The sequence below is a fragment of the Oncorhynchus kisutch genome, linkage group LG3, assembly GCF_002021735.2.
Source record: "Oncorhynchus kisutch isolate 150728-3 linkage group LG3, Okis_V2, whole genome shotgun sequence".
Taxonomy (NCBI): Eukaryota; Metazoa; Chordata; class Actinopteri; order Salmoniformes; family Salmonidae; genus Oncorhynchus; species Oncorhynchus kisutch.
This window is the reverse complement of record NC_034176.2, coordinates 48,644,577-48,672,495: the sequence shown is the minus strand read 5'-3', so window position 1 is coordinate 48,672,495 and position 27,919 is coordinate 48,644,577. Positions and strand designations below refer to the sequence as shown.

The window sequence follows — 27,919 nt, the reverse complement described above, 5'->3', positions numbered from 1 at the left end:
ACCAGGCACTTGTAGAATCTATGTCAAGGTGCATTGAAGCTGTTCTTGCTCGTGGTGGCCCTATTCATCAAATCACATTTTGTCACATGTGCCGAATACTACAATACCTTACCGTGAAATGCTTACTTACAAGCCCTTAACCAACAATGCAGTTTTAAGAAAATAGAGTTTGAAACATTTTTACTAAATAAACTCAATTTTAAAGAACTCAACTCATTTCTCGGAACAAGAATAGACTGATGAGTTTCAGAAGAAAGTTTTTTGTTTCTGGGCGTTTTGAGCCCGTTTTGAGCCCGTTTTGATCCGTTTTGATCCTGCTGATGCTTCAGATACTCATCTAGTCTAAAGAAGGCCAGTTGTATTGCTTCTTTAATTAGCACAACGGATTTCAGCTGTGCTAACATAATTGCAAAAGGATTTTCTAATGATCAATTAGCCTTTTAAAATGATAAACTTGGATTTGCTAACACAACGTGCCATTGGAACAGGATTCCAATGGTTGGTTGCTGATAATGGGCCTCTATACCCCTATGTAGATATTCCATTAAAAATCTGCCGTTTCCAGCGTCAATAGTCATTTACAATATTAACCATGTCTACACTGTATTTCTGATCATTTTGATGTTATTTTAATGGACAGAAAGATGTGCCTTTCTTTCAAAAACAAGGAAATGTCTAAGTGACCCCAAACTTTTGAACGGTAGTGTATATTATCCACTTTATGTTGGTGTTTCCTTTCAAATTTTTTGGTGGGGATATTTTACAGTGGGAAGATATCTAGAACATGAAGTCTATGAACAAGAAGAGATAAATAGATCCCACCCTCCCTGTCATTGGGCCATCAGGGCCTGTATTCATAAAGTGTCTCAGGGTAGGAGTGTTAGGATCAGTTTGCCTTTCAGATCCTAGTAAATTTGGTTACATGGATAAGAGAGACCTGATACTAGATCAGCACTCTTACTCTGAGACACTTGATGAATACATACCCTGATCTTCTCTGTATTACCTGTGTAGATGTGTACCACGTCACGTTCATTTGGCCCGAGGACAAGGAAGTGGTGCAGCGGTTAGAGCGCCAGAAGGCCGTGTCAGAAGAGCAGCTTGTCGCCCAGCTGATGCAGCACCATCGCGAGGTTCACGCCCTGCGTAAGACCTACCGCAACTGCCTGAAGGGCATTGATGCCGACCAACCGCATGTGGACGTATTTGACCAAGGTGAGAAGACCACTCCCAGCTAGCACATTTGGTTCCTTGGAAGTTGTGGGAATGTATGTTTTTAGATTCACATTGGGAATGAAACCATACATTTCCTGACCGGTAAAACAATGTTTTTTAAATATTCTGGGAACTTTAATTTTTTGTTTGAAGGGATGTTCTGAGAAAGTTTAACTCTGGTTCCTTGAAAGTTTTCCTGGGAGGTTTCACTAAGACTCTGAGAATAGAAATGATAGGTTGGGGGCCTCCTGAGTGGTGTTGGGGGCCTCCCGAGTGGCGGTCTAAGGCACTGCATCGCAGTGCTAAATGCGTCATAACACAGGCTGTGTCGCAGCCAGCAGCGACCGGGAGACACATGAGGTGGCGCACAATTGGCCCAGCGTTGTACGGGTTAGGGGAGGGTTTGGCCGGCCAGGATGTCCATGTCCCATTGCGCTCTAGCGACTCCTGTGGCCGGGCGCATGCACGCTGACACGGTCGCCAGTTGCACAGTGTTTCCTCCGACACATTTGTGTGGCTGGCTTCCTGGCTAAGGGAGCAGTGTGTCAAGAAGCAGTGTGGCTTAACAGGTCGTGTTTCGGAGGATGCATGGCACTCGGCCTTCGCCTCTCCCGAGTCCGTACGGGAGTTGCAGTGATGGAACAAGACTAACTACCAATTGGATATCATGAAATTGGGGAGAAAAAGGGGTTAAAAAAATACAAATTGGTTATTTGGAGGTTTTTGTTTCAATAAGACTTTTAGCTCATTTTGGGTTAACTTTTTTTTAAACTTCAAGCACAGATTGGACAAATGGAAATAAATGTCCTTAGGCATTAATCATTGTGACACAGCATCAGTGAAATTCAAACTTAGAATGTTCTGTCCTCTATCCATGTAATTAGTCCACTGCGCCACCAGGATGGAGCTAACGTGTCTTGTTTTTTTACATATACAAAACTGTCCATTTTAGTCTATTGAAACAGACCCCATTTTAAAGGAAACGAGCACTCATTAAGATCAGAGGTGCGTTCAGTTCGATTGAATGTTTGCTGAACGACAGAATGGTTTGTACTGAACGACACGTTTCCCCAAAACATTCTTGTATGTTTTTGAACAGACTTTGAGGTTTGTTTGCTCCCGTTTGGTGGGTGCGTTGAGGTGTGGCTTGAAGCAATGAGTGACGTATTTACAGTGCCTTGAGAAAGAATTCATACCCCTTGACTTATTCTGCATTTTGTTGTGTTACAGCCTAAATTCAAAATGGATTAAATATATGTTTTTGTCACCCATCTACACACAATATCCCATAATGATCCCATTATGATCTCAGAGTCTTTCCCGTGAATTTTTGCAAACCCCAGGCGTGCTGCCATGTGCCTTTTTCTCAGGAGTGGCTTCCGTCTGGCCACTCTCCCATAAAGCCCAGAATGGTGCTGTAGAGACCGTTGTCCTTCTGACAGGTTCTCCCATCTCAGCCAAGGAACGCTGTAGTTCATTCAGAGTCATTGGTCACCTCCCTGACCACGGTCCTTCTTGCCCGGTTGCTCAGTTTGTTCAGACAACCAGCTCTAGGCAGAGTCTGGGTAGTTCCATATTTTTTCAATATCCCAATGATGGAGGCCACTGTGCTCTTGGAAACTGTCAACACGAGAAACAGTTTTATACCCTTCCCTAGATACAGTGGGGCAAAAAAGTATTTAGTCAGCCACCAATTGTGCAAGTTCTCCCACTTAAAAAGATGAGAGGCCTGTAATTTTCATCATAGGTACACTTCAACTATGAAAGACAAAATGAGAAAAAAAAAAATCCAGAAAATCAGATTGTAGGATTTTTTATGAATTTATTTGCAAATTGTCTCTGATTGGGAACCATATCCACAGGGAATGCTTGCAGCACACCTTACATGGAAGTCTAAGTTAAATTGCGTGGAAGAGCTCTGTTCCTAAATGCAGAATTTAACTGTTTCAATTTGGAAGGTAGCCTGTTTTGTCATTGTGGGTGATTGTCTATGTGTAGTGTTTTGTGTCAGCACAATTGTTCATTAGCTTCACGGTTGTCACGTTGTTGTTTTGTAGTGTTCAGTTTTTCCATTAAAATGACGAACACTTACCACGCTGCGTATTGATTCTCCGATCCTTCTCGCTTCTCCTCGTCAGATGAGTATGTTTCTTTCTAAATCATGTCTAAACAATTGAATTGGCCACAGGTGGACTCCAATTAAGTTGTATCAAAGGAAATTAGATGCACCTGAGCTCAACTTAGTGTCATAGCAAATACAAAAATATCCCATTTAAATAAGTATTTCATTCTCGAATACATTTGCTAAAATTTCTAAAAACATGTTAAAGTAATGAAATACCAAGAAAGTAATGTTTTTCTGTTAAGTTCTATAAATGTGCTGAGAATGTTCCAAAGCCAAGCAACTATCCTACACCATTCTCAGAAAGTTGTGGGAAGGTTGTATGCAAAATAACCATAGGACAACCACGCTCTCACCAAGCTCTAAGAAATGCATGGTTCTCAGAACGTTATGTGCTAGCTGGGGTGTATGACTGTAGATTAGAACACCACTCTAAGGGGTCAAACAATGTGTTGTTTTCATTCGCAAACATATGCTACATGTTTCCAATTGTCTGTTCTTCCTCCCAAGTGTGCACTTGTTCCTTTCATTTCAAGGAAATTACTGGTGTAAGAAACATGGTGGAAACTAGCCCATGCCTTCACCAATCCAATACTTTTAGGTTTGTGGGAAGTAGTGAACAAGTGTATTTATTATTGGGACAAAGGACACAGCCATAAAGGGGACACTTGTTTAAACCAGAAGCAAATACTCACTGACTGACATGTCTCCATATTCCACAGTAGTACACTGAACAAAAATACAAATGCAACATGTAAAGTGTTGGTCCCATGTTTCATGAGCTGAAATAAAAGATCACAGAAATGTTCCATAATGCATCCAGCTTACAGGTGTGGCATATCAAGAATCTGATTAAACAGCATGTTCATTACACAGGTGCACCTTGTGCCAGAGTGTTTAATGTTAATTTCTCTACCTTAAGCCGCATCCAATGTCATTTTAGAGAATTTGGCAGTACATCCTCACAACCACTGACCACATGTATGGCGTTGTGTGGGCGAGCAGTTTGCTGATGTCAACGTTGTGAACAGAGTGCCCCATGGTGGCGGTGGGGTTATGGTATGGGCAAGCATAAGCTACGGACAATTGCATTTTCTCGATGGCAATTTGAATGCACAAAAATACTGTGACGTGGTCGTGAGGCCCATTTTTGGAGGGGTATCTGTATTCCCTGTCGTGTGAAATCCATAGATTAGGGCCTAATGCATTTATTTCAATTGATTTCCTCATGTGAATTGTAACTCAGTAAAATCTTTGAAATTGTTGCATTTATATTTTTGTTCAGTATAGTAATGACTTTGATGCCCCTCTCTACCTGAGACAGTGATTGACGATGGATGACAGTCTCTCCCATCACAGGCCTCAGAGGCTTTGTTGCACAGCATCAAAGCCTCATCACAATATCATCTCAGGCTGTGTCCCAAATGGCACCCTATTCCCTATATAGAGCACTACTTTTGGCCAGAGCCCATATCAGTAATAGGGTGCTATTTTAGGACACACTCTCAGTGGGCTGCTGCCCCTCCACAGCCACGCATTCTGGAGGGATGTCAGCACTGCACTGCAGCAGACCCATGGGGAGGTTTTGATTCCCCTCCCTGTCAGCCAAGCTGATGGACAGGGAGTTTGCCTAAGGCTAAGCTACAGGCAAGGGGAGGAGGAGCAGCCGTCGCAGCCTTCAGCCACACCATTAAAGCCATCTGAATACTACCTGTCTGAACATTATACCACTCAACTTGACAAAATAGTTCTGTCATTTTCTCTCTTAAGATTACTTTAGCCCAACCCCTGCAAATGATACACATACAGGTTTTGGAGAGGTACGGGGGTCTGCCACACTGGGTGCCTGTTGTGGGGGGTTAAGTGCTTTGTTCAAGGGCACAAAAGCAGGCAATGTTATCTTGGATTTCATACCAGCAACCCTCCGGTTGCCAGCTCAATTCTCAACGGCTTTTTGCTCTCTGACCCGGGATTTGACCTTGCAATCCTCCAGCCGCTGGCTCACCTCTCTAACCACTAGGCTACCTGCCGCCTTAGGTTTGTTGTGTGAGGCAGGGCAGTGGTGACTGTAGAAGGCTAGAAGCAGGCGCACCATGGCGGATGTGAATTGGGTTTAAACAAGTTTGCTTTACTAAAGTGTATATATTTCAATCGGAGTGTCTGGAATCTTACAAAGAAAGCTAACTGATAGATAGTAACAGTTTTTTTCTGCAGAGAAAAGTCTTGGGTGGCTGTCTGTAAAAAAAGATAATGGATCTATATAATTGTAAATAAGATCATCTTGGAGAAGTAACAATGACCCAAATAAAAATGATGCATTCAGGTGTATTAGCTTTAAAACTGGAAAATTTTCACTCTGCCCCATGGCAAAATGTGTATAATAGCAGGAAATTTGCTTTCAACTACAATTCAACCATTTCTACATCCATTTTTGGATGTATTGTAACGTAGGCGCTGGTAGTCGAGAATAGGGGAGGAGCGGGAGTAGACGTGACACATATATTAGTGGTTGAGAGATGCCAAGATTGTGTAAAACTGTCATCAAGGCAAAGGGTAGCTACTTTGAAGAATCTCAAATATAAAATATATTTTGAGGTGTTTAGCAATTTTTGGGTTACTACTGGGTTGCACATTTTGGGGAATATTCAGAGGTGGAAACTTTCTGTGGGGATTAACGGGAATATATGGGAATTAACGGAAATATTTGCAAATTGAATAGTAATACCATTTAAATGTAGATGTTTTTTGCATTGGATATATTTATCATATGGAAACAGAAACATAAACCTTTTACCTTATCATAAGTAGACATATTTGCAAATGATTAAATCCTTCCAATAGATATAAACATGTAAAAAATTGTTACGAATTTATCTTTAATTAAATGAATTGACTCTTCACATGGGATGATTTCACTGAACAACAAAAGAAAGGGAATATTGAATGATCCCCAGTGATCCATCACATCTTCCAAAAACATTTTCAACATACATCTATAAAATGATAGTGTAGAAACTAAAGCTTTGGTTGCCTTTGTCTCAGGCTTCCATGTCTTCTCCCTGGACCTCCTCAATGTCCACCTCTTGAACATCAGACTCTAAGGCCTCATCGTCACTGTCACTTTCCAAACTTGTTGAGGATGGCTCATTGCCAGGCTTAAAAAGCCTCAAATTTGCTCAGATGCCTACCAATTTTTCAACTCTTGTATTGGTCAGCCTGTTGCGTGCATTGGTGTGTGTGTTCCCAAACAAGGACCAGTTGCTCTCTGAGGCGGCTGATGTTGGTGGGATTTAGAGGATGATGGAGGCAACAGGGGAAAGAGCCTCAGATCCATGAAGTCCCTTCCACCGGGTGGCTGATGAGATATGTTGGCACAACTGCCATGTTGCATCTCCATCCCAAAGCCCTTGCTTGGAAGTGTACTTCTCCAGACTGCCAAGAACCGTGCCCTCATCCAGGCCAAGGTGGAGATGACACCATAGGCCTTGTTGATCTCTGCACCAGACAGGATGCTCTTGCCAGCATACTTGGGGTCCAACATGTATGCTGCAGCGTGTATGGGCTTCAAGCAGAAGTCTTTATGCTTTTTGATGTATTTCAGAACTGCAGTTTCCTCTGCTTGGAGCAACAGTGAAGTGGGCAGGGCAGTACAGATTTATTATCTTACATCTGCAAGCAGAGTCTGAACAACAGACACTATGGCATTGTCTCCCTCAATCCATGCAATGGCTACTGCTGTAGGTTTCAGGAGTTTCAGGCTGCTTACCACTCCCAAAATACATCATCCAGGAGGATCCTCTTGATGGGACTGTCCACATTGGCAGACTGTGATATGGCCATTTCTTGGAGAGACTCCTTCCCCTCCAGGAGACTGTCAAATATGATGACAACACCACCCAAATGGATGTTGCTGGGCAGCTTCAATGTGGTGTTCATATTCTTCTCACTTTGCTTGGTGAGGTGGATTGCAGCTATAACTTGATGACCCTTCACTTACCTAACCATTTCCTTGGCTCTCTTGTAGAGTGTAACCATTGTTTTCAGTGCCATGATGTCCTTGAGGAGCAGATTCAATGCATGAGCAGCACAGCCAATGGGTGTGATGTGAGGTAGGACTCCTCCACTTTAGACCAAGCAGCCTTCATGTTCACAGCATTGTCTGTCACCAGTGCAAATACCTTCTGTAATTAATTATTCCTTGCCTACGCACATTCAACCACCCATCAGAGATGATTGCAATACAGTCTGCTTTTTCTATGATTTGCTAGACCTTCACTTGAACTATGATGAACTCTGCATCCAGCAAATGAGTAGATAAAGCATGTCTGGTTGGAGTGGTGTATGATGGGCATCATTCAGAAATATTTTCCAATACACATTGCCTGTGAGCATCATTGGTGAACCAGTTGCATACACAGCTCGAGCAAAACATTCATCAGCATTTCTCTGACTACGTTCCTCCATTAAGTCCAGGAGGACCATGAGTTGTTGCTATCGATAAGGTGTCTGATTCATCATTTTCGCCTCGAATAGAAGTAGAGGTTGCTTGTTCTGAGCACTGAGGGAACTTTATGCACTTGGCCAGATGATTCTGCATCTTTGTTGCATTCTTCACATATGATTTGGCACAGTATTTGCAAATGTACACAGCGTTTCCTTCTACTTTAGCTGCAGTGAAATGTCTCCACACATCAGATAGTGTCTGTGGCAATTTCCTGTAAAGATTAGAAAAACAATTGTAGCAAAAAAAACAAATATGTACATACAATTCAATTTACAGATAAATAGTTAAGCAGTCAGATTAAACAACTCCTTTGTGAGATAAATGTTTTAAAATTAAACATGTATGGAAACAGGGGAATTAACACTCCACAGTTAGCAGGCTCAAGCAAGCTAAAACCCACATGGTAGCAAAACTAACTAGCAGAAATTGTTAACAAGTTAGAAATTATTTAAACACACTTTGCTGTAGGTAACTATCTACTAGTTAACCAAAAAATCATGTATGTCATTTAAAATATATTCACCCCACCCAGTATTGTTATCAAAACTTAGCATGTAGTCCTTGGCTCAGACAGTGTAGTAGTGTGGGCTCAATAGCATCTCATTAGTGTGCAAGATCTTGAGAATCAGCTGTACATGTGATGGAAGAATGCATGTGCATGCAGAGGGTTGCAATTCCATTGGATAGTTTAACCAAAATATGCCCCACGACCTAGAATTGCCTTTATGTATATCCCACAAAAAAAGGTTCACTGTTATAAGCTAACTTTTTTGATGAATTTAAGCAAAATTCCCCAAATTCCCTGAAAAATTTCGTAAATTTACCGGAAAGTTTCCGACCCTTTTCAACCCTAGTTACTACATGATTCCACATGTCTATTTGATAGTTTTGATGTCTTCACTATTCTACAATGTAGAAAATAATACAAATTAAGAAAAACCCTGGAATGAGTAGGTGTGTCCAAACTTTTGACTGGTACTGTATATACATTGCTTCCTGAAGAATATAACTTCTAAATGGCTCATGAGGTTTAGTTCAACTGTCGTACCACATCAGAACCCAAAATATAAGCTTGTTTGATTCCAATATTTGTAAACAATGTAATCAAACACTGTATAGCCTCAAAACACATTTAAAACTATAATTTTATGGATGGTCAGTCCTTGAATCCATACCTCTGTCTATGAATCTGAGAGTTGTTACATTTCTGCAGGCCCATCCCTCAGCTTTTTACCAAAACTGATGTAGGGTGCTGCTTTGTTGTTGTTTCAATTAAGGATTGTAGCTTTAAAACAGCAACATTTTGTTTCCACACCTCCGCCACTCCCACCACCTAAGCCCCATTTTGATACTGTGTAAGAATTACACACGTGATCTTTTTTTTAGGTCTCGACTCGGCCTCTCCATCCTGTGGTATTAGTTACCAACAGTCCTCCCTCATTGCCAGAATCAGCCATGTATGCTGTCTTTTCCCAGATCCTCTCTGATTTAGAAGCAGGCCTGCGTCCTAAATGGCACCATATTCCCTTTGATCAGAGCCCAAGTAGTACACTATAACGGGAATAGGGTGCAATTTGGGACACAGTCCAGGTCTATGATTGCAGATAGAGATTTAGAGGAGGCTATGTGTGTTTACTCTCCCGGGCTGTGTTTTCAGCTTGATAAGTAAATGAAAGGTTTCTGTAATGGCACCATTTATAATTAATCAACTTCTTATTTGCTCAAGTTAAACTGAGGGCATAGAAATGTTTCGAAAATGTCTTTGCAATTAAGTATTCATATGCTGTCGTTGAAATACCAAATGTGCTAAAACGGTTTCTTTGAATATTGATTATTACGCTAATTAAGATGCGTCCTTTATTATGATCTGACTGGCTCCCTCTGCCTTAGCCATACGAAAATATGATGTTTGCCCTATGTATGCTTGTCAGAAGTCAAATCAAATTGCATTTGTCACATGCACCGAATACAACAGGTGTAGACCTTACAGTGAAATGCTTACTTACAAGCCCTTAACCCACAATGCTTTAACAAGTTAAGAAAAAAATAGAAAATAAAAGTAACAAATAATTAAACAGCTCAGTAAAATAACAAGCGAGGCTATATACAGAGGGTACCGGTACAGAGTCAATGTGCGGGGACACCGGTTAGTTGAGGTAATATGTACATGTTAGTAGAGTTAAAGTGACTCTGCATAGATTATAAACAGAGAGTAGCAGCAGTATAAAAGAGGGGTCTGGGTAACCCTTTGATTAGCTGTTCAGGAGTCTTATGGCTTGGGGGAAGAAGCTGTTAAGAAGCCTTTTGGACCTAGACTTGGCGCTCCGGCTTGCCGTGCGGTAGCAGAGAGAACAATCTATGACTAGGGTGGCTGGAGTCTTTGACAATTTTTAGGTCTTTCCTCTGACACTGCCTGATTATAGAGGTCCTGGATGACAGGAAGCTTGGCCCCAGTGACGTACTGGGCCGTACGCGCTACCCTCTGTAGTGCCTTGCGGTCGGAGGCAGAGCAGTTGCCATACCAGGCAGTGATGCAACCAGGACGCTCTCGATGGTGCAGCTGTAGAACCTTTTGAGGATCTGAGGACCCAAATCTTTTCAGTCTCCTGAGGAGGAATAGGCTTTGTCGTGCCCTCTTCACAACTGTCTTAGTGTGTTTGGACCATGATAGTTTGTTGATGATGTTGACACCAAGGAACTCGAAGCCTTCAACCTGTTCCACTACAGCCCCATCAATGAGAATGGGGGCGTGCTCGATCCTCTTTTTCTTGTAGTCCACAATCATCTCCTTTGTCTTGATCACGTTGAGGGAGAGGTTGTTGTCCTGGCACCACACGGCCAGGTCTCTGACCTCCTCCCTATATGCTGTCTCGTCGTTGTGTCATCGGCAAACTTGATGATGGTGTTGGAGTGGTGCCTGGCCATGCAGTCATGAGTGAATAGGGAGTACAGGAGGGGACTGAGCACGTGCCCCTGTGTTGAGGATCAGCGTGGTGGATGTGTTGTTTCCTACCCTTACCACCTGGGGGCGGCCCGTCAGGAAGTCCAGGATCCAGTTTGCAGAGGGAGGTGTTTAGTATCGGGGTCCTTAGCTTATTGATGAGCTTTGAGGGCACTGGTGTTGAACGCTGAGCTGTAGTCAATGAATAGCATTCTCATGTAGGTGTTCCTTTTTGTCCAGGTGGGAAAGGGCAGTGTGGAGTGCAATAGAGATTGCATCATCTGTTGGGGGCAGTATGCAAATTGGAGTGGGTCTAGGGTTTCTAGGATTTTGGTGTTGATGTGAGCCATGACCAACCTTTCAAAGCATTTCATGTCTACAGACGTGAGTGCACTATGTAGTATATATATTTTTTTGCATATTAGAGGCTTAGAGTGATTAGTTCCAATTAGCTTGTTGTTAATTGCAGTGTGTTAAACGCAAGGCCTATCATATTGACGAACAGTATTGTGGTTCGACCCAAATGTAAACAGCTGTTCGCTTCCTCTTGAGTGTCACACTTCAAACAAATACTCCCCTGGAACCAGGGGAGGGAGGGAGGGAGCGAGCGTTAGAGAGAGAGACTCAATTTATTGATCACCTCCTTTAAAATCAGATTAGCCCACTGGCTCGCTCTTTATTACTCCATGGGAGAGAATAGGGCTTTAAACAATCCCCAGCCAGCCTCAATGCACTGGGATACCTCTGCATGTTAACAGCTGGCTTATTATACATGACAGTGCAAGTAAGCTAACAGAGTTATTGTTAAGCACAAGAGATTTAGTTATTTGTATTTTTTATTTTTAATGGTTTAGTGTTATTTTTGCATTGGGGAAATAATATTTTGAGGTAATGTTAGTTTGACTTTGCCAATGTTAGTTAGATTTAGATATATTTGATGTTTATAGTGTAAATAATCTCATACCTTTTTGTATAGAAATGTGCACGAGTGATCCCTCTTCATAAAGACATAACCAACATCATACTTTGGGAATTAGATGTAATTTATAACTATCTTTGCAGATTCGTTCTTTTTCAAATGTTAAGAACAAACTGTTTGTGTTTTTAACTATTTACGAACATCGCCATGCTGAGATATTTGTAAATATGTATGTACAGTGTGGTCTGAAAGTATTGACACCCTTTATGAAGATGAGCAATAATGACTTTATAAAATAAATAATTCAAATACGGAGCTATATTATATAAATTATTTTATAGTAATACAATTTCTCAGAGAAAGAGATTTTGCTTAACAAGTAATGTATTTTTCTCAAAGATAGGGGTCACAAGATTCTTATAAATAAAGTATTTCAAATATGTATTACTTTAGTATTTGGTTCCCATATTCCTAGCATGCAATGAGATTGTGACTCTATAAACTTGTTGTATGCATTTGCAGTTTGTTTTGGTTGTGTTTCAGATTATTTTATGCCCAATTGAAATTAATGGTAAATAATGTATTATGTTTTTTGTTGTTGTTGTTGGGAGTCACTGTTATTTTAAATAAGAATAGAATATGTTTCTAAGCATGATCATACCCCCAAGATATGCTGACCTCCCCTGTTATTGGTAATGGTGGGAGGTTAACATGTCTTTTGGGTATTACGTTTGACCCTCTGTAAATTTCTCACTCATTATTATTCACGGTTCATTCAGGATTATCCGTAATCATGGTAGCATCCACATTAATGTAAGTGTTTATGAACATATTCTGTTCTTATTTATAATAAAAGGGACTCCAAAATGACTCAATACATTATTTACCATAAATGTATATTGGGCACAAAATAATCTGAAACACAACCAAAACAAACTGCAAATGCATCCTACAAGTTTTTAGAGTCAAAAGCTTGATGTAGTCATTAGACGCTAGGAATATGGGACCAAATACTAAACTTTTGACTACTTCATTTATTTATAACAATCTTTAGGGGTGTCAATACTTTTGACCCCTACCTTTGTGAAAAAAAGTATTACTTGTTAAACAAAATCTCTTTCTCTGAGCAATTGTATTAGTATAAAATAATATAATTCCCCCTTTTTTTGTTGCATACAATATAGCTCAGTATTTGAATTATTCATTTTATAGGGTGTTTAGTCATGCCTGGACCCCACTGTATTTTATTAGTGGTATTCGTAGTTGTAGCAGATGTTTTATTAGCTGTAGGCCTATTAGTAGTTGTACAACAACAGTTCTTTCTGTTAATGTACATTTTTGTTATTTATTATTGTTTTATTGTTATTATTATTATTATTATTATTATTATTAGACAGTAGTTTCCATATTCTTGTTACTAAGTATTGTCTGTTAATTTGGGGTTTTATTTGGACACTTTTGAAAACAAGAGGGTGCATCTCAAGAGATTTCATCCTGCCAATGTTTTAATAAATACGTGTAAATGAACCCATGTTCTAGCTGTGCCTCTATCAAGATAGCCTTTGATAAAGAAAGTTCTTAGCAATGCTTTTGCTAAAATAACATCATTGAAATTGCAACACACTAGAGACGAACAGAATTTAGCTGTAGTTTACAAATTATCAACAGGAATTAACTGCTATACTTGTTAACCATCCCTTGCAACTTTAACACAGTTTCCAAGGTAACATGTGCGGACTTCTTTCAAATCCAATCAGTTTTACACATTGATTCAATGCCATCACCCTTTCCCACCTGGGCAAAAGTAACACCTATGTGAGAATGCTATTCATTGACTACAGCTCAGCGTTCAACACCATAGTGCCCTCAAAACTCATCAACAAGCTAAGGACCCTGGGACTAAACACCTCCCTCTGCAACTGGATCCTGGACTTCCTGACAGGCTGCCCCCAGATGGTAAGGGTAGGAAACAACACATCCGACATGCTGATCCTCAACACAGGCGCCACTCAGACTTTCTGCGTGCTCAGACCCCTCCTGTACTCCCTGTTCACTCTGCATGGCCAGGCACGACTCCAACACCATCATTTAAGTTTGCCGATGACACAACAGTGATAGGCCTGATCACTGACAACGACGAGACAGAGCATAGGGAGGAGGTCAGAGACCTCTCTGTGTGGTGCCAGGACGACAATCTCTCCCTCAATGTGATCAAGACCAAGGAGATGATTGTGGACTACAGAAAAAAGAGGTTTGAGCATGCCCCCATTCTCATCGACGGGAATGCAGTGGAGCAGGTTGAGAGCTTCAAGTTCCTTGGTGTTCACATCACCAACAAACGATCATGGTCCAAGCACACCAAGAAAAAGGGTGAAAAGGGTACGACAAAACCTACTCCCCCTCAGGAGACTGAAAATATTTGGCATGGGTCCTCAGATCCTCAAAAGGTTTTACAGCTGCTCCATCGAGAGCATCCTGCTGGTTGCATCACTGCCTGGTATGGCAACTGCTCGGCCTCCGACCGCAAGGCACTACAGAGAGTAGTGTGAACTGCCTATTACATCACTGGGGCCAAGCTTCTTGCCATCCAGGACCTCTATACCAGGCAGTGTCAGAGGAAGGCCCTAAAAATGGTCTAAGACTCCAGCCATCCTAGTCATAGACTGTTCTCTCTGCTACATCACGGCAAGCGGTACTGGAGCGCCAAGTCTAGGTCCAAAGGGCTTCTAAACAGCTTCTACCCCCAAGCCATAAGACTCCTGAACATCTAGTCAAATGGCTACCCAGACTATTCGCATTGCCCCCCCCCCCCCCCCCCCCCCCCTCTTTACACCACTGATACTCTCTATTGACATCTATGCATAGTCATTTTAATAACTCTACCTACATGTACATACTACCTCAACTAACCGGAGCCCCCCCCCCACACATTGACTATGTATTGGTACCCCCCCTGTATATAGTCTCGCTATTGTTATTTTACTGCTGCTCTTTAATTACTTATCTCTTCTTATCCATATTTTTTTTAAACTGCATTGTTGGTTAGGGGCTCGTAAGTATTTCACTGTAAGGTCTACTACACCTGTTGTATTCGGCACATGTGACAAATAACATTTGATTTTGATTAGATATTTTTTTTTATTGGTTAAAATGACGTGGAAACAACGTTGATTCAACAAGTTTTTGCCCAGTGGGTACGATTCAGTTATCATTCTTAAAGACGTCCTCCAGATATTTTTTTAAAGTACACAGTGGGGAGAACAAGTATTTGATACACTGCCAATTTTGCAGGTTTTCCTACTTACAAAGCATGTAGAGGTCTGTAATTTTTTTCATAGGTACACTTCAATGCTGAGAGACAGAATCTAAAACAAAAATCCAGAAAATCACATTGTATGATTAAGTAATTAATTTGCATTTTATTGCATGACGTAAGTATTTGATACATCAGAAAAGCTGAACCTAATATTTGGTACATAAACCTTTGTTTGCAATTAAAGAGATCATACGTTTCCTGTAGTTCTTAACCAGGTTTGCACACACCGCAGCACTCCTCCATACAGACCTTCTCCAGATCCGTCAGGTTTCGGGGCTGTCGCTGGGCAATACAGACTTTTAGCTCCCTCCAAAGATTTTCTATTGGGTTCAGGTCTGGAGACTGGCTAGGCCACTCCAGGTCCTTGAGATGCTTCTTACGGAGCCACTCCTTAGTTGCCCTGGCTGTGTGTTTAGGGCCGTTGTCATGCTGGAAGACCCAGCCACGACTCATCTTCAATGCTCTTACTGAGGGAAGGAGGTTGTTGGCCAAGATCTCGCGATACATGGCCCCATCCATCCTCCCCTCAATACGGTGCAGTCGTCCTGTCCCCTTTGCAGAAAAGCATCCCCAAAGAATTATGTTTCCACCTCCATGCTTCATGGTTGGGATGGTGTTTTGGGGGTTGTACTCATCCTTCTTCTCCCTCCAAACACGGCGAGTGGAGTTTAGACCAAAAAGCTCTATTTTTGTCTCATCAGACCACATGACCTTCTCCCATTCCTCCTCTGGATGATCCAGATGATCATTGGCAAACTTTAGACGGGCCTGGACATGCGCTGGCTTGAGCAGGGGGAACTTGGGTGCACTGCAGGATTTTAATCCATGACGGCGTAGTGTGTTATTAATGGTTTTCTTTGAGACTGTGGTCCCAGCTCTCTTCAGGTCATTGACCAGGTCCTGCCGTGTAGTTCTGGGCTGATCCCTCACCGTTCTCATGATCATTGATGCCCCACGAGGTGAGATCTTGCATGGAGCCCCAGACCGAGGGTGATTGACCGTCATCTTGAACTTCTTCCATTTTCTAATAATTGCTCCACCAAGCCTTCTCACCAAGCTGCTTGCCTATTGTCCTGTAGCCCATCCCAGCCTTGTGCAGGGCTACAATTTTATCCCTGATGTCCTTACACAGCTCTCTGGTCTTGGCCCATTGTGGAGATGTTGGAGTCTGTTTGATTGAGTGTGTGGACAGGTGTCTTTTATACAGGTAACGAGTTCAAACAGGTGCAGTTAATACAGGTAATGAGTGGAGAACGGGAGGGCTTCTTAAAGAAAAACTAACAGGTGAGAGCCAGAATTCTTACTGGTTGGTAGGTGATCAAATACTTATGTCATGCAATAAAATGCAAATTAATTACTTAAAAATCATACTATGTGATTTTCTGGATTTTTGTTTTAGATTCCGTCTCTCACAGTTGAAGTGTACCTATGATAAAAATTACAGACCTCTACATGCTTTGTAAGTAGGAAAACCTGCCAAATCGGCAGTGTATCAAATACTTGTTCTCCCCACTGTATATAGTGCAAAGTACACACACTGAAGGTGTGCTATAATGACATACCTGGACCACCTCTTGAGTTCATGTAAATCGTGTGTTAAAATAGGTGAAAAGGAGAACTGGATTGCCACTTTAATGCTGTGGTTGTTGTCTCCTCCCACAGTTCTGACGTACATTCTCTCGCGGCACTGTTCTGTGGCCCCTCACACCCCCAGGGTCCTCCTATTTGGACCCCCTGGCTCAGGCAAGCGTTTGCAGGCGAAACTTATCTCTCAGAAATACAACATTGTCAATCGTAAGTTTTCACCCAGAACAGTCCTTCACTGTCCCTCTCAATGTGTTCTCCATATTATTGCCTTTACCTTGCTCTATAAAATAGTCATTGAATGAATTTGTACTATGATTATGGCGTTAAATTCAAAATTGGCTTTAGAAGTACTTCTTATGATACAACCTTTTAATGTTATTTTGACATAAAGTATATTTTGCCATGTTCTCTAGAGTAGCCACAGAAACTGACAGAATGTGGTTATATTAAGTGTAGTTTTCCTCACTCCCAGTTTGCAAACCAGAGAAATGTTTTAATACTGTAGATTTATGCCTGAAGTTCTGGAGAATAGAGCCAAAATTCAAATTGTAGCTTCACTGTCCAAATATATATGGCGAGGACTGTATGTACAGTATATGATATATATTTGTTTAGACACAAACATGATTAAAATGTTCTGTTTTGACATGGAGTCTTATGTCACTGCCATTTTTTTTGCACAGACTTTCATCCATCTCTCCTTGTTTACTGTGTATGGCTGCATCCCAAATGCAAGCTATTCCTATTTAGTGCACTACTTTTGACCAAGACCGCTCTAGGGAATAGGGTGCCGTTTGGGACGCAGCCTACAGGAGCTGTCATTTTTCCTATTCTGTTTATTCCCTGTCTGAAAGGTTACATTGTGTATTCTGTTTATTTCAACATGAATGTCTCCCCTTTCTTGTCCCGACTCTCCGCTTCCCTTGTAGTTTGCTGCGGTGAGCTTCTGGAGGCGGTTTCTGCAGATGCGACCAATATGGGAGAACTCATTAAACCTTACTTGGAGTCTGGACAACAAGGTACACAGCTAGTCATACAAGAGGGTGCACTCATACTCACGTGCTCACACACACCTTTGTGGCCATACAATTTACCTGGTTCCTCCTTCAATTAGTTGCTTTTAGCATCAGAGCCTGCATGTAAACAGTGTTACAGGGGGGAGTAAAAATGAAGACCCTGCTCGGGCTACTCATCATCAGACAATTCTCTGATGTGAATAATAACTAAGGAGACATTCTCTAGTACTACATTTCCAAATAGTTCGAATCAGGTTTTGATCTGGGTTGTGTGTCTCATCTTGATTGGAAAAAGATACATATTTCAGTCAGTTTTTATTTATGTAATTGTTTTGCTACTTTGGAATAACATCCTGTGGAAAATAATATTAGACATGATATAAGGCGGTTGCCATTTAGCTGGGGCTACTGCTCCACTCTAGAGGGTGTATGTAGCTGCCAAAGCGTGCCAATCACTGCAGTGCCCAGGGCTTGTGTCTGGGCCACTCGCCTTGAGCAACTTTTTATTAATTGAATTAACATCCCCCGGGGAGTGGGCTCCATGCAGATGTGTTGAGATTGTGCCGCCAATGCATACTGAGTTCAAGCCTAATGAAGGCCTTGACTCGCACACTTATCCCTCACACGCGCACACACACAAACACACATTTGCACATACACATGCATAGGCTACACAAACATACACACACACAGGCTTAATCTGGGTCTGGTGGGAAAATGACCCATAGAGTCCATTTGCAACTATTTACGACCAGAAGAGCCACTGCTGGCCACAGTGGGAACCAACTCACATTCTTATTGTTTCCAATGTTCATATTGGAGTGGAGAATATGCATGGAATATGTTAATTGTTGTGTTCAACTTCTTGTATTTTGTGGAACTGGGCTTTATGTGTGAGAGAAGGCGGCTTTTGCTATTTGAAGACATCTCTTTCTCCCTAACCCTCCCTACATCACTCTCCCTCTCTGTGACAGTGAGAATTGCAGGGAAAGGAGCTTGCTTAAGTAATTTACAAGTTGATTAATAGACTCACTGGGGTATAATTAGGGTATGGAGAGATTGTGGCTAGTGTAAGCAGTACAGTGCTTTAGGGATTTGGAGAGCCACATTAAGGAAATAGAAAATAGGAAATGGTGTTATGGAGGAGTGGATGGAAAGGAGGGAGTGGAAACTAAGGGAGAAGAAGAAACCTTTTCAGGCTGCCTGATGTTTGAAGACGTTTCTGCAGGAGGGAGAAGCTCAGATTGTTTGTTGTGGAAATTGGACATTTCAATCCATCAACTTACATTTTTCCCAGGCTTTTTCATGGTCCCCTTGGGTTTTGCTCTTATTTTTTCTCAAAGAATATAATTATATTTGTATTACCTACCCCCCTTTTCATTTTCTGCTATTTTCTCTCTACCTACATACTTTCCTTCTCCCACCTCCACCCACTGTTTTTCTTCTCTTGTTAAAAGCCACTTATTCACCTTACTTTTGGAATGCCATCATCAACATAAATAAATAATAATTAAACTTATGCTGCCTGTCATGCTGCAGCTAGCTGATTTCAGAGTGAAAGGTGTGTGGAGTGTCTTCAAGAAATGTAAACATGAATTTGTCTGATTCCAACTTAATTATTTTGTTGCCGGATACATTCCTCCTTGGTTCATTCCTCCTTGATTTAGAAGAAAATGCATGTAGTGATAAAATCCTGTCTCTGAAGATATAGCCTACACTTAATAGGCATGTTTATTTTTGGAAACAAGACAGATTTCTGGCTCAAGGTGCAATAAGTGTGGTGGAAAAACAAGACCAAATAGAAAGTACAGAGGTAGAAGTACAGAATTATATCAGACAAGTTAACATAAAGGTTGAGATCCATTTTTTTGGGGGGGGGGATTTGCATCACAAGCCTTGTCAGAAAGGAAGAGCACATGTATAAGAATCCTCTGGACCCAATCTGCTGATATGATCATAAAGCCAGGAATTAGACTAATCAATGAAATGTTCTATTTCTAAATGAAAAGATTATTAAAGAGTAGGCTATAGTGTTTATTCAGGAAATTCCTGAAGAATCCACAAAAACAGAAGTAATGAGAGAAATATGTTCATCGTGAATACGTCCGTAGAAAACACAAATTGATAGATACAGTATAAGCAATGGTTCTATCACATCTTACAACAATCCAGTCATGTCAAAAAAGGGATCTCTGTCAGATGTCTGATCAGGAAGGATGCATTCTTAAAGTCTTCTTAAGAATTCTGAAAGAACAAGACCAGAGTCTCTAAGGGAGTGTGTTATGTGTGTCCCTGTGTTTCCTTAGTGCCTGATAGTATGGTGCTGCAGATCCTGACGGAGCGTCTCAGCAGGCTGGACTGTACCACACGAGGCTGGGTGCTGCATGGCTTCCCCAGAGACCTGGAGCAGGCAGAGAAACTCCAGGAGTCCAACTTCATCCCCAGCAGGTAGGCCTATTTACCTCTAGCTCTGGTCCAGGGTGTTAATGCCTGTTCCTCTACTAACGCCTCTAGTTGCATAGGCCACGCGTTGGAACCCAAGCTAATTTACCTCTAGATCCCCTAGAGCAGTGGTTCCCAAACTTTTTATAGTCCCGTACCCCTTCAAACATTCAACCTCCAGCTGTGTACCCCCTCTACCACCAGGGTCAGCGCACTCTCAAATGTTGTTTTTTACCATCAGTGTAAGCCTGCCACACCCACACTATAAGAATGAGTGTGAGTTTTTGTCACAACCCAGCTCGTGGGAAGTGACAAATTGCTCTTATAGGACCAGGGCACAAATAATAATAATCAATAATTTGGCTCTTTATTTAGCCATCTTACATATAAAATATTGTTCATCTAAAATTGTGAATAACTTACCACAGGTTAATGAGAAGGGTGTACTTGAAAGTATGCACATAACTCAATGTTGGAAGGTATTGGAGAGAGTCTCCGTCTTAAATAATTTTCCACACACAGTCTGTGCCTGTATTTAGTATTCATGCTAGTGAGGGCCGAGAATCCACTCTCACATAGGTACGTGGTTGCAAAGGGCATCCGTGTCTTAACAGCACGATTTGCCAAGGCAGGATACTCTGAGCGCAGCCCTATCTAGAAATCTGGCAGTGGCTTCTGATTAAATTAAATTTTCACAGAACCGCTTGTTGCAATTTCAATGAGGCTCTCTTGTTCAGATATCGGTAAGTGGACTGGAGGCAGGGCATGAAAGGGATAATGAATCCAGTTGATTGTGTCATCCGTTTCGGAAAGTACCTACGTAATTGCGCACCCAACTCACTCAGGTGCTTCGCTATATCACATTTGACATTGTCCGTAAGCTTGAGTTCATTTGCACACAAAAAAATCATACAACGATGAAAACGATGAAAAGACCTGTGTTAATGCAAACAGAGAAGAGCTCCAACTTCTTAATCATAGCCTCAATTTTGTCCCGCACATCCTCTTTCCAAATCATGTCCAATCAATTGAATTTACCACCGGTGGACTCCAATCAAGTTGTACAAACATCTCAAGGATGATAAACAGGATGCATCTGAGCTCAATTTCGAGTCTCATAGCAAAGGGTCTGAATACAGTACTGAATACTGTTTTTGCTTTGTCATTATGGGGCATTGCGTGTATTCAAAAAATATTGAATACATTTTATAATAAGGCTGTAGTGTAGCAAAATGTGGAAAAATTAAAGGGGTCTGAATACTTTCCAAATGCACTGTACGTACCTCTGGCTGCAGATCACCCGCCACGGAGACTCCAGTTACTCCAAAGTACTCTATCCAACCCCCTCGGATCTGATGGCACTCTCTGGCTGTGTACCAAATGGCACCCTATTCCCATGATATACAGTGCACTACTTTTGTAGGCACTGGTCAAAAGTAGTGCAATAAATAGGGAATAGGGTGTCATTTGGAATGCCAACTCTCTGTGGGTAGTGTGGGTATGTACCAAGTGGAAATTAAATGAGGTCATTATTGCTAGTGGCGTATTGTGGACTGGCTCAGTTGAGGGCTCACAGGTCAGTGCTCCGTTGGTAGCTTGGTCCTAAACCTGTTTGTGCTGTCATGTCAACTCCTTGTCATTCATCATGACAATTCTAGGCTATTCTTCACTCATTGTCATGACACTTCGACTATTCCTCCACCCAGGCTATTCGGTTGACACAGAGCCAGGGATGGTCATAATTTCTCCAAGGTGTACTTCTCTTTATCTAACCGTGCCAGAAACAGAGGAACTATGCTGTTGGAAATGCTGTGGAATTGAATCCTTATTGTTGCCTGTACAGGTGTACAGATCCTTTCTGTGTCCACGAAGGATTCTATATCATTCCTTCCCCAGTGTAATCAAACAATCGTGTTTATCTTCATTGTGTACACACACATTGTGTTCCTTCTCACTGGGCAGAAACTGGTTGAACTGCCTTTGTTTTGTTTCTTTATTTACTAGCATTACGAAGGAAATAAATTCCTCAAATTAACTTTTAACAAGGCACACCTGTTAATTGAAATGCATTTCAGGTGGCTACCTCATGAATCTGGTTGAGAGAATTCCAGGAGTGTTTCAACTTTTAACAAGGCACACCTGTTAATTGAAATGCATTTCAGGTGGCTACCTCATGAAGCTGGTTGAGAGAATTCCAGGAGTGTTGCAAACTATGACTACTTTGAAGAATCTCAAATATAAAATACACTGCTCAAAAAAATTAATGGAACACTTATTAAACAACACAATGTAACTCCAAGTCAATCACACTTCTGTGAAATCAAACTGTCCACTTAGGAAGCAACACTGATTGACAATAAATTTCACATGCTGTTGTGCAAATGGAATAGACAATTTAACAAGACACCCCCAATAAAGGAGTGGTTCTGCAGGTGGGGACCACAGACCACTTCTCAGTTCCTATGCTTCCTGGCTGATGTTTTGGTCACTTTTGAATGCTGTCACTCTAGTGGTAGCATGAGACGGAGTCTACAACCCACACAAGTGGCTCAGGTAGTGCAGCTCATCCAGGATGGCACATTAATGCGAGATGTGGCAAGAAGGTTTGCTGTGTCTGTCAGCATAGTGTCCAGAGCATGGAGGCGCTACCAGGAGACAGGCCAGTACATCAGGAGACGTGGAGGAGGCCGTAGGAGGGAAACAACCCAGCAGCAGGACCGCTACCTCCGCCTTTGTGCAAGGAGGAGCAGGAGGAGCACTGCCAGAGCCCTGCAAAATGACCTCCAGCAGGCCACAAATGTGCATGTGCCTGCTCAAACGGTCAGAAACAGACTCCATGAGGGTGGTAATGAGGGCCCGACGTCCACAGGTGGGGGTTGTGCTTAGAAAACACAGATTGGCAAATTCGCCACTGGCGCCCTGTGCTCTTCACAGATGAAAGCAGGTTCACACTGAGCACATGTGGCAGACGTGACAGTCTGGAGACGCCGTTGAGAACGTTCTGCTGCCTGCAACATCCTCCAGCATGACCGGTTTGGCGGTGGGTCAGTCATGGTGTGGGGTGGAATTTCTTTGGGGGGCCTCACAGCCCTCTGTGCTCGCCAGAGGTAGCCTGACTGCCATTAGGTACCGAGATGAGATCCTCAGACCCCTTGTGAAACCACATGCTGGAGCGGTTGGCCCTGGGTTCCTCCTAAGGCAAGACAATGCTAGACCTCATGTGGCTGGAGTGTGTCAGCAGTTCCTGCAAGAGGAAGGCATTGATGCTATGGACCGCCCGTTCCCCAGACCTGAATCCAATTGAGCACATCTGGGACATCATGTCTCGCTCCATCCACCAACGCCACGTTGCACCACAGACTGTCCAGGAGTTGGCGGATGCTTTAGTCCAGGTCTGGGAGGAGATCCCTCAGGAGACCATCCGCCACCTCATCAGGAGCATGCCCAGGCGTTGTAGGGAGGTCATACAGGCACGTGGAGGCCACACACACTACTGAGCCTCATTTTGACTTATTTTAGGGACATTACATCAAAGTTGGATCAGCCTGTAGTGTGGTTTTCCACTTTAATTTTGAGTGTGACTCCAAATCCAGACCTCCATGGGTTGATAAATTTGATTTCCATTGATAATTTTTGTGTGATTTTGTTGTCAGCACATTCAACTATGTAAAGAAAAATGTATTTAATAAGAATATTTCATTCGTTCAGATCTAGGATGTGTTATTTTAGTGTTCCCTTTATTTTTTTGAGCAGTGTATATTTTGATTTGTTTAACACTTTTTTGGTTACTAAATTATTCCATGTGTGTTATTTCATTGTTTTGATGGTACTGTATACAAATAATATCTAAAGAAATCCACTCACACAGACACATTACTTGTCTACACGCCCCTTGCACAGTCTTCACATTTTGTTGCCTTAAAATGTAATCTAAAAATGGATTACATTTTTTGTTGTTGTAAGCTAAACCAAAGCAAGTCAATGGAGAGTGAGGCATGCTACAGCATTCTCCCTCGTTCTATCCCTCTCTCACAAGCACATGTGTGTACACACATCCAACCATTATTGTTTTTACAAATACAGGTCTTTGAAGTTTCTGGGAACTGTAGACTTGTTATTTTTACCTTTTCCTGTGGAATGTGTGGGTTGTTCATGTTATGAGTTTAATCACTTTTTAACTGCACCCTTTTTTATTTGAACGAAACATTCCATACCTTTTTGTCCATGGTAGAAGGGGATGAAAGTGCTCAAAGATGACCATTTTGCATACCACACTCTACCATGAAACAACCGTTTCACACCTGTGTGTGTGTATATCTGTGGTATGTGTATACATGTGTGCTTGTGATTTGCTTATACTGTGTAATATTCCCTAGGAGTGTGTGGAGATAGATAGATAGAGACAATTATTAAGATTTGGACATGTTTAAAAAAGAGAGAAAACGCTGTAAAAAATACTCTCCAGTCTCCATTGAATTTACTTACACTGCGTATACTACAGGGGTGTGAGAGAGGGAGAACGTGTGGATTTCTTTAGATATTGTTTTTATATACCGTATATATACTACATTACCAAAATGTATATGGACACCTGCTCGTCGAACATCTCATTCCAAAATCATCTTCATTAATATGGAGATGGTCCCCACTTTTCTGCTACAACAGCCTCCACTCTTCTGGAAAGGCTTTCCACTAGATGTTGGAAAATTGCTGCGGGGACATGCTTCCATTCAGCCACGAGCATTAGTGAGGTCGGGAACAGTTGTTGGGCGATTAGGCCTGACTCGCAGTCGGCGTTCCAATTCATCTCAAAGGTGTTTGATGGGGTTGAGGTCAGGGCTTTGTGCAGGCCAGTCAAGTTCTTCCACACCGATCTCGACAAACCATTTCTGTATGGACCTCGCTTTGTGCATGGGGGCATTGTCATGCTGAAACAGGAAAAGGCCTTCCTCAAACTGTTGCCACAAAGTTGGAAGCACAGAATCGTCTAGAATGTCACTGTGTGCTGTAGCGTTAAGATGCCCCTTCGCTGGACCTAAGAGGCCTAGCCTGAATCATGAAAAACAGCCTCAGTCCGTTAATCCTCCTCCATTATACTTTAGTTGGCACTGTGCATTCAGGCAGATAGCGTTCTCCTGGCATTCGCCAAACCTAGATTAGTCCGTCACTGCCAAATGAGTCGTCATTTGAAGCATGGTGAAGCATGAGTCATCAGTCCAGAGAAAGCGTTTCCACTGCTCGAGAGTCCAATGGCGGCAAGCTTTACACCACTCCAGTCAACACTTGGCATTGCGCATGGTGATCTTAGGCTGCTCGGCCATGAAAACCCATGTCGTGATGTTCTATTGATTGTGATGACTGCTGTTCATCGAATGATTAACTGTTCATAATTATGTGATTAAATGAATCAGGCAATTATTAACTCATTAACTTGGGGCACCATGGGAAAGTTTGGTTTTATTGAGTTTGTATTTCCCAAATTAAATTAAAAAATCTGAATATTGATTTTACAACAGTCGCTAATTAATTAATTTCCTCTACAGTCTCATCCTGAACGACGCATAATCCGGGAATCTACACAAACCCGAGTCCCACTAAATAAGTCCTACCACACCAATTGAGTTGATAATTTATTTACTAACAAGCTAAAATTATAATATAAGGTTCACACACACACACACACACCCACACACCCACACACACAGTCTACGATATTGATTAGAACTTAGTACAATGAAACAGGTCCCTAGCGGGTCAACACAATATGACACGTGTTACACAAAATGGGGATTTCAAAGAGAGTGAAAGAGTGAGTGTGCACAAGAGAAAAGCGCACTTGGGTACATTTGTAAACTATTCTTAGTGTAACCCTAACCTTGCCCCGAAATGCCGTTCTTATGGATCAGAATATAATGATGTAATTACGTGTCGAAGGTCTCCGATGGTGTATCTCCTCTGGTGACCAAGTTCCTCCTTCTCCTCTGATGGCGGCACTGTTGTTACAGGGTGTAACTCTCTGATAGGGCACTGACATCGTGTGGACATTCTCTTCGTGGTCTGTTTCCTCGTCCTTGTTCTGAAAGGGTGTCTTCTGAGTACGGTCAGCCGTGTAGCTCAGGGCTCCAGCGTAGGAATGAAAGCAGTGTAGACACCCGATTCCTTGGAGAGTGGTGTCATGACGTTGTATTAGTTAATGTGACGACTGTTGCTCATCGAATGATTAAAGGTTTCTAATTGCGTGATTAACTGAATCAAGCAAGTATTAACTCATTAACCTGGGGCACTATGGGAAAATTAGTTTTAATTGAGTTTCTATTTCCCAAATTAACTCAAAGAATATCAGAATATCGATTTTACAGCCGTCGTTAATTAATCACTTTCCTCTACAGTCTCATTCTGAACATCGCATAATCCGGGAATCTGCACGGACCCGGGTCTCACCAATGAGTTCGTACCACACAAATCTTAGTTGAGTATTTATATACTAGAAAGCTAAAATGATGACAAAAACACATTCTAGGCTATTGATTAGAACTTAGTATAATGGGCCAACACACTATGGCGCGTGTTACCCAAAATGGGGATTTAAAAGAGAGAGAAAGTACACAAGAGAAATATACATTTGGGTGCATTTGTCAGCTATGCTTATTTTAACCCTAGCCTTGCCCCAAACTGCTGCTCTTATGGGTCAGGATATAATGATGTAATTACGTGTGGGAGGTCTCAGATGGGAAGCTAAGCGTGGGTCGTTTAGGCTTCTCAATGACGCACTTCTCTGGCGCAACTCTCTGGTCGTCCTCACGATGTCAGTGTCCTTTTGGTCTGATTCCTCGCCCTTGCTCTGGGAGGGCTCTTCTGATGACAGACAGCTCTGTAGCTCAGGGCTCACAGTGTAGGAATGAAACAGTGATTCCACGATTTGATGGAGAGTGGAAGTTAGGTGGTCCGGCTTGAATTCACCTACTTAGACACAGCTACTCATCAGTAGCATGGGTAGAAAAATACTTTTTAGACCTCGGCTGCAGCTTGGGTCACTTTGTCTGATATATTAATTCTTCACTCACATGTCTTATACCCTCGGGTCAGAAGTGGGCGTAACCGCCTTTAGGGCAATTCTCTGGCCGTACCAAGTTAAGAGGCAAGGTCTAGATTTGACTCAAATCCAATTTTAGACACAACGTACAATGTATAAACACCAAGCATATCCTAGGAAAACTCTTAGTTACAATGTTTTCGTAATAACGTCATCTATTAACCTTTAATAACAAAACAAAAATGACATACATTTTCATATTCCATCTATCGTCATGACCACCATTGTGGCTGACGGAAACCATTGTTCCAAAGTCCCTTTATTGCATGTTTAATGTTCTGAGGCTGGTTTTCCATAGTGAGAGAACACAGGAATGTTGTCTGTGGCCTAAGGTTTACCATTGCCGTGAGGGGTCATAAAACCCCCACATCTTCAGACCCCTAGATCTCTCCCCCTCTGTTTGGGTTGAGAGATAATCTCTAGGGTTGTGGTCTCCTGTAACCTGACCTGATCAGGACAGTCATGACAGTGGTAACCGGGTGGTCCTGTTTGAATTGTTTTAAGGTTCCTTTGTCTTCCCTTTGTGTCCTTCAACCTCATGTTGCGTTTTGGGGTTACAACTAATCGGACCTTGGCTGCAGCTCATGGTCACATGGTCTGATATGTTAATTCTTAACTGTTTTATACTTTCGGGTCAGATGTGCTTTTCCGCCTTTAGTGCAAGTTCTCTGGGCGTAACTCGTTACGAGGCAAGGTCTGGATATTACTCAGATCCAATTTAGACAACAACTTCACACTTCATCTTTACAAAAACATTCTCTTCA

General features: G+C 42.0%; 1 protein-coding gene across 4 annotated transcripts in view; it reads left to right on the top strand.

Annotated features, from left to right (window-relative positions):
• The window catches only part of ak8 (adenylate kinase 8), a 69,606-nt gene that overhangs the window by 32,637 nt on the left and 9,050 nt on the right, over nt 1–27,919 (top strand). For 3 of the 4 annotated variants that reach the window (XM_020476087.2, XM_020476071.2, XM_031807589.1), the window contains 4 exons: nt 1,015–1,215; nt 16,680–16,811; nt 17,534–17,623; nt 19,927–20,068. In XM_020476087.2, coding sequence (XP_020331676.1) covers nt 1,015–1,215; nt 16,680–16,811; nt 17,534–17,623; nt 19,927–20,068 — 565 coding nt within the window. The remainder of the gene's footprint in view (nt 1–1,014; nt 1,216–16,679; nt 16,812–17,533; nt 17,624–19,926; nt 20,069–27,919) is intronic. The other variant, XM_020476096.2, reaches the window with a different exon arrangement.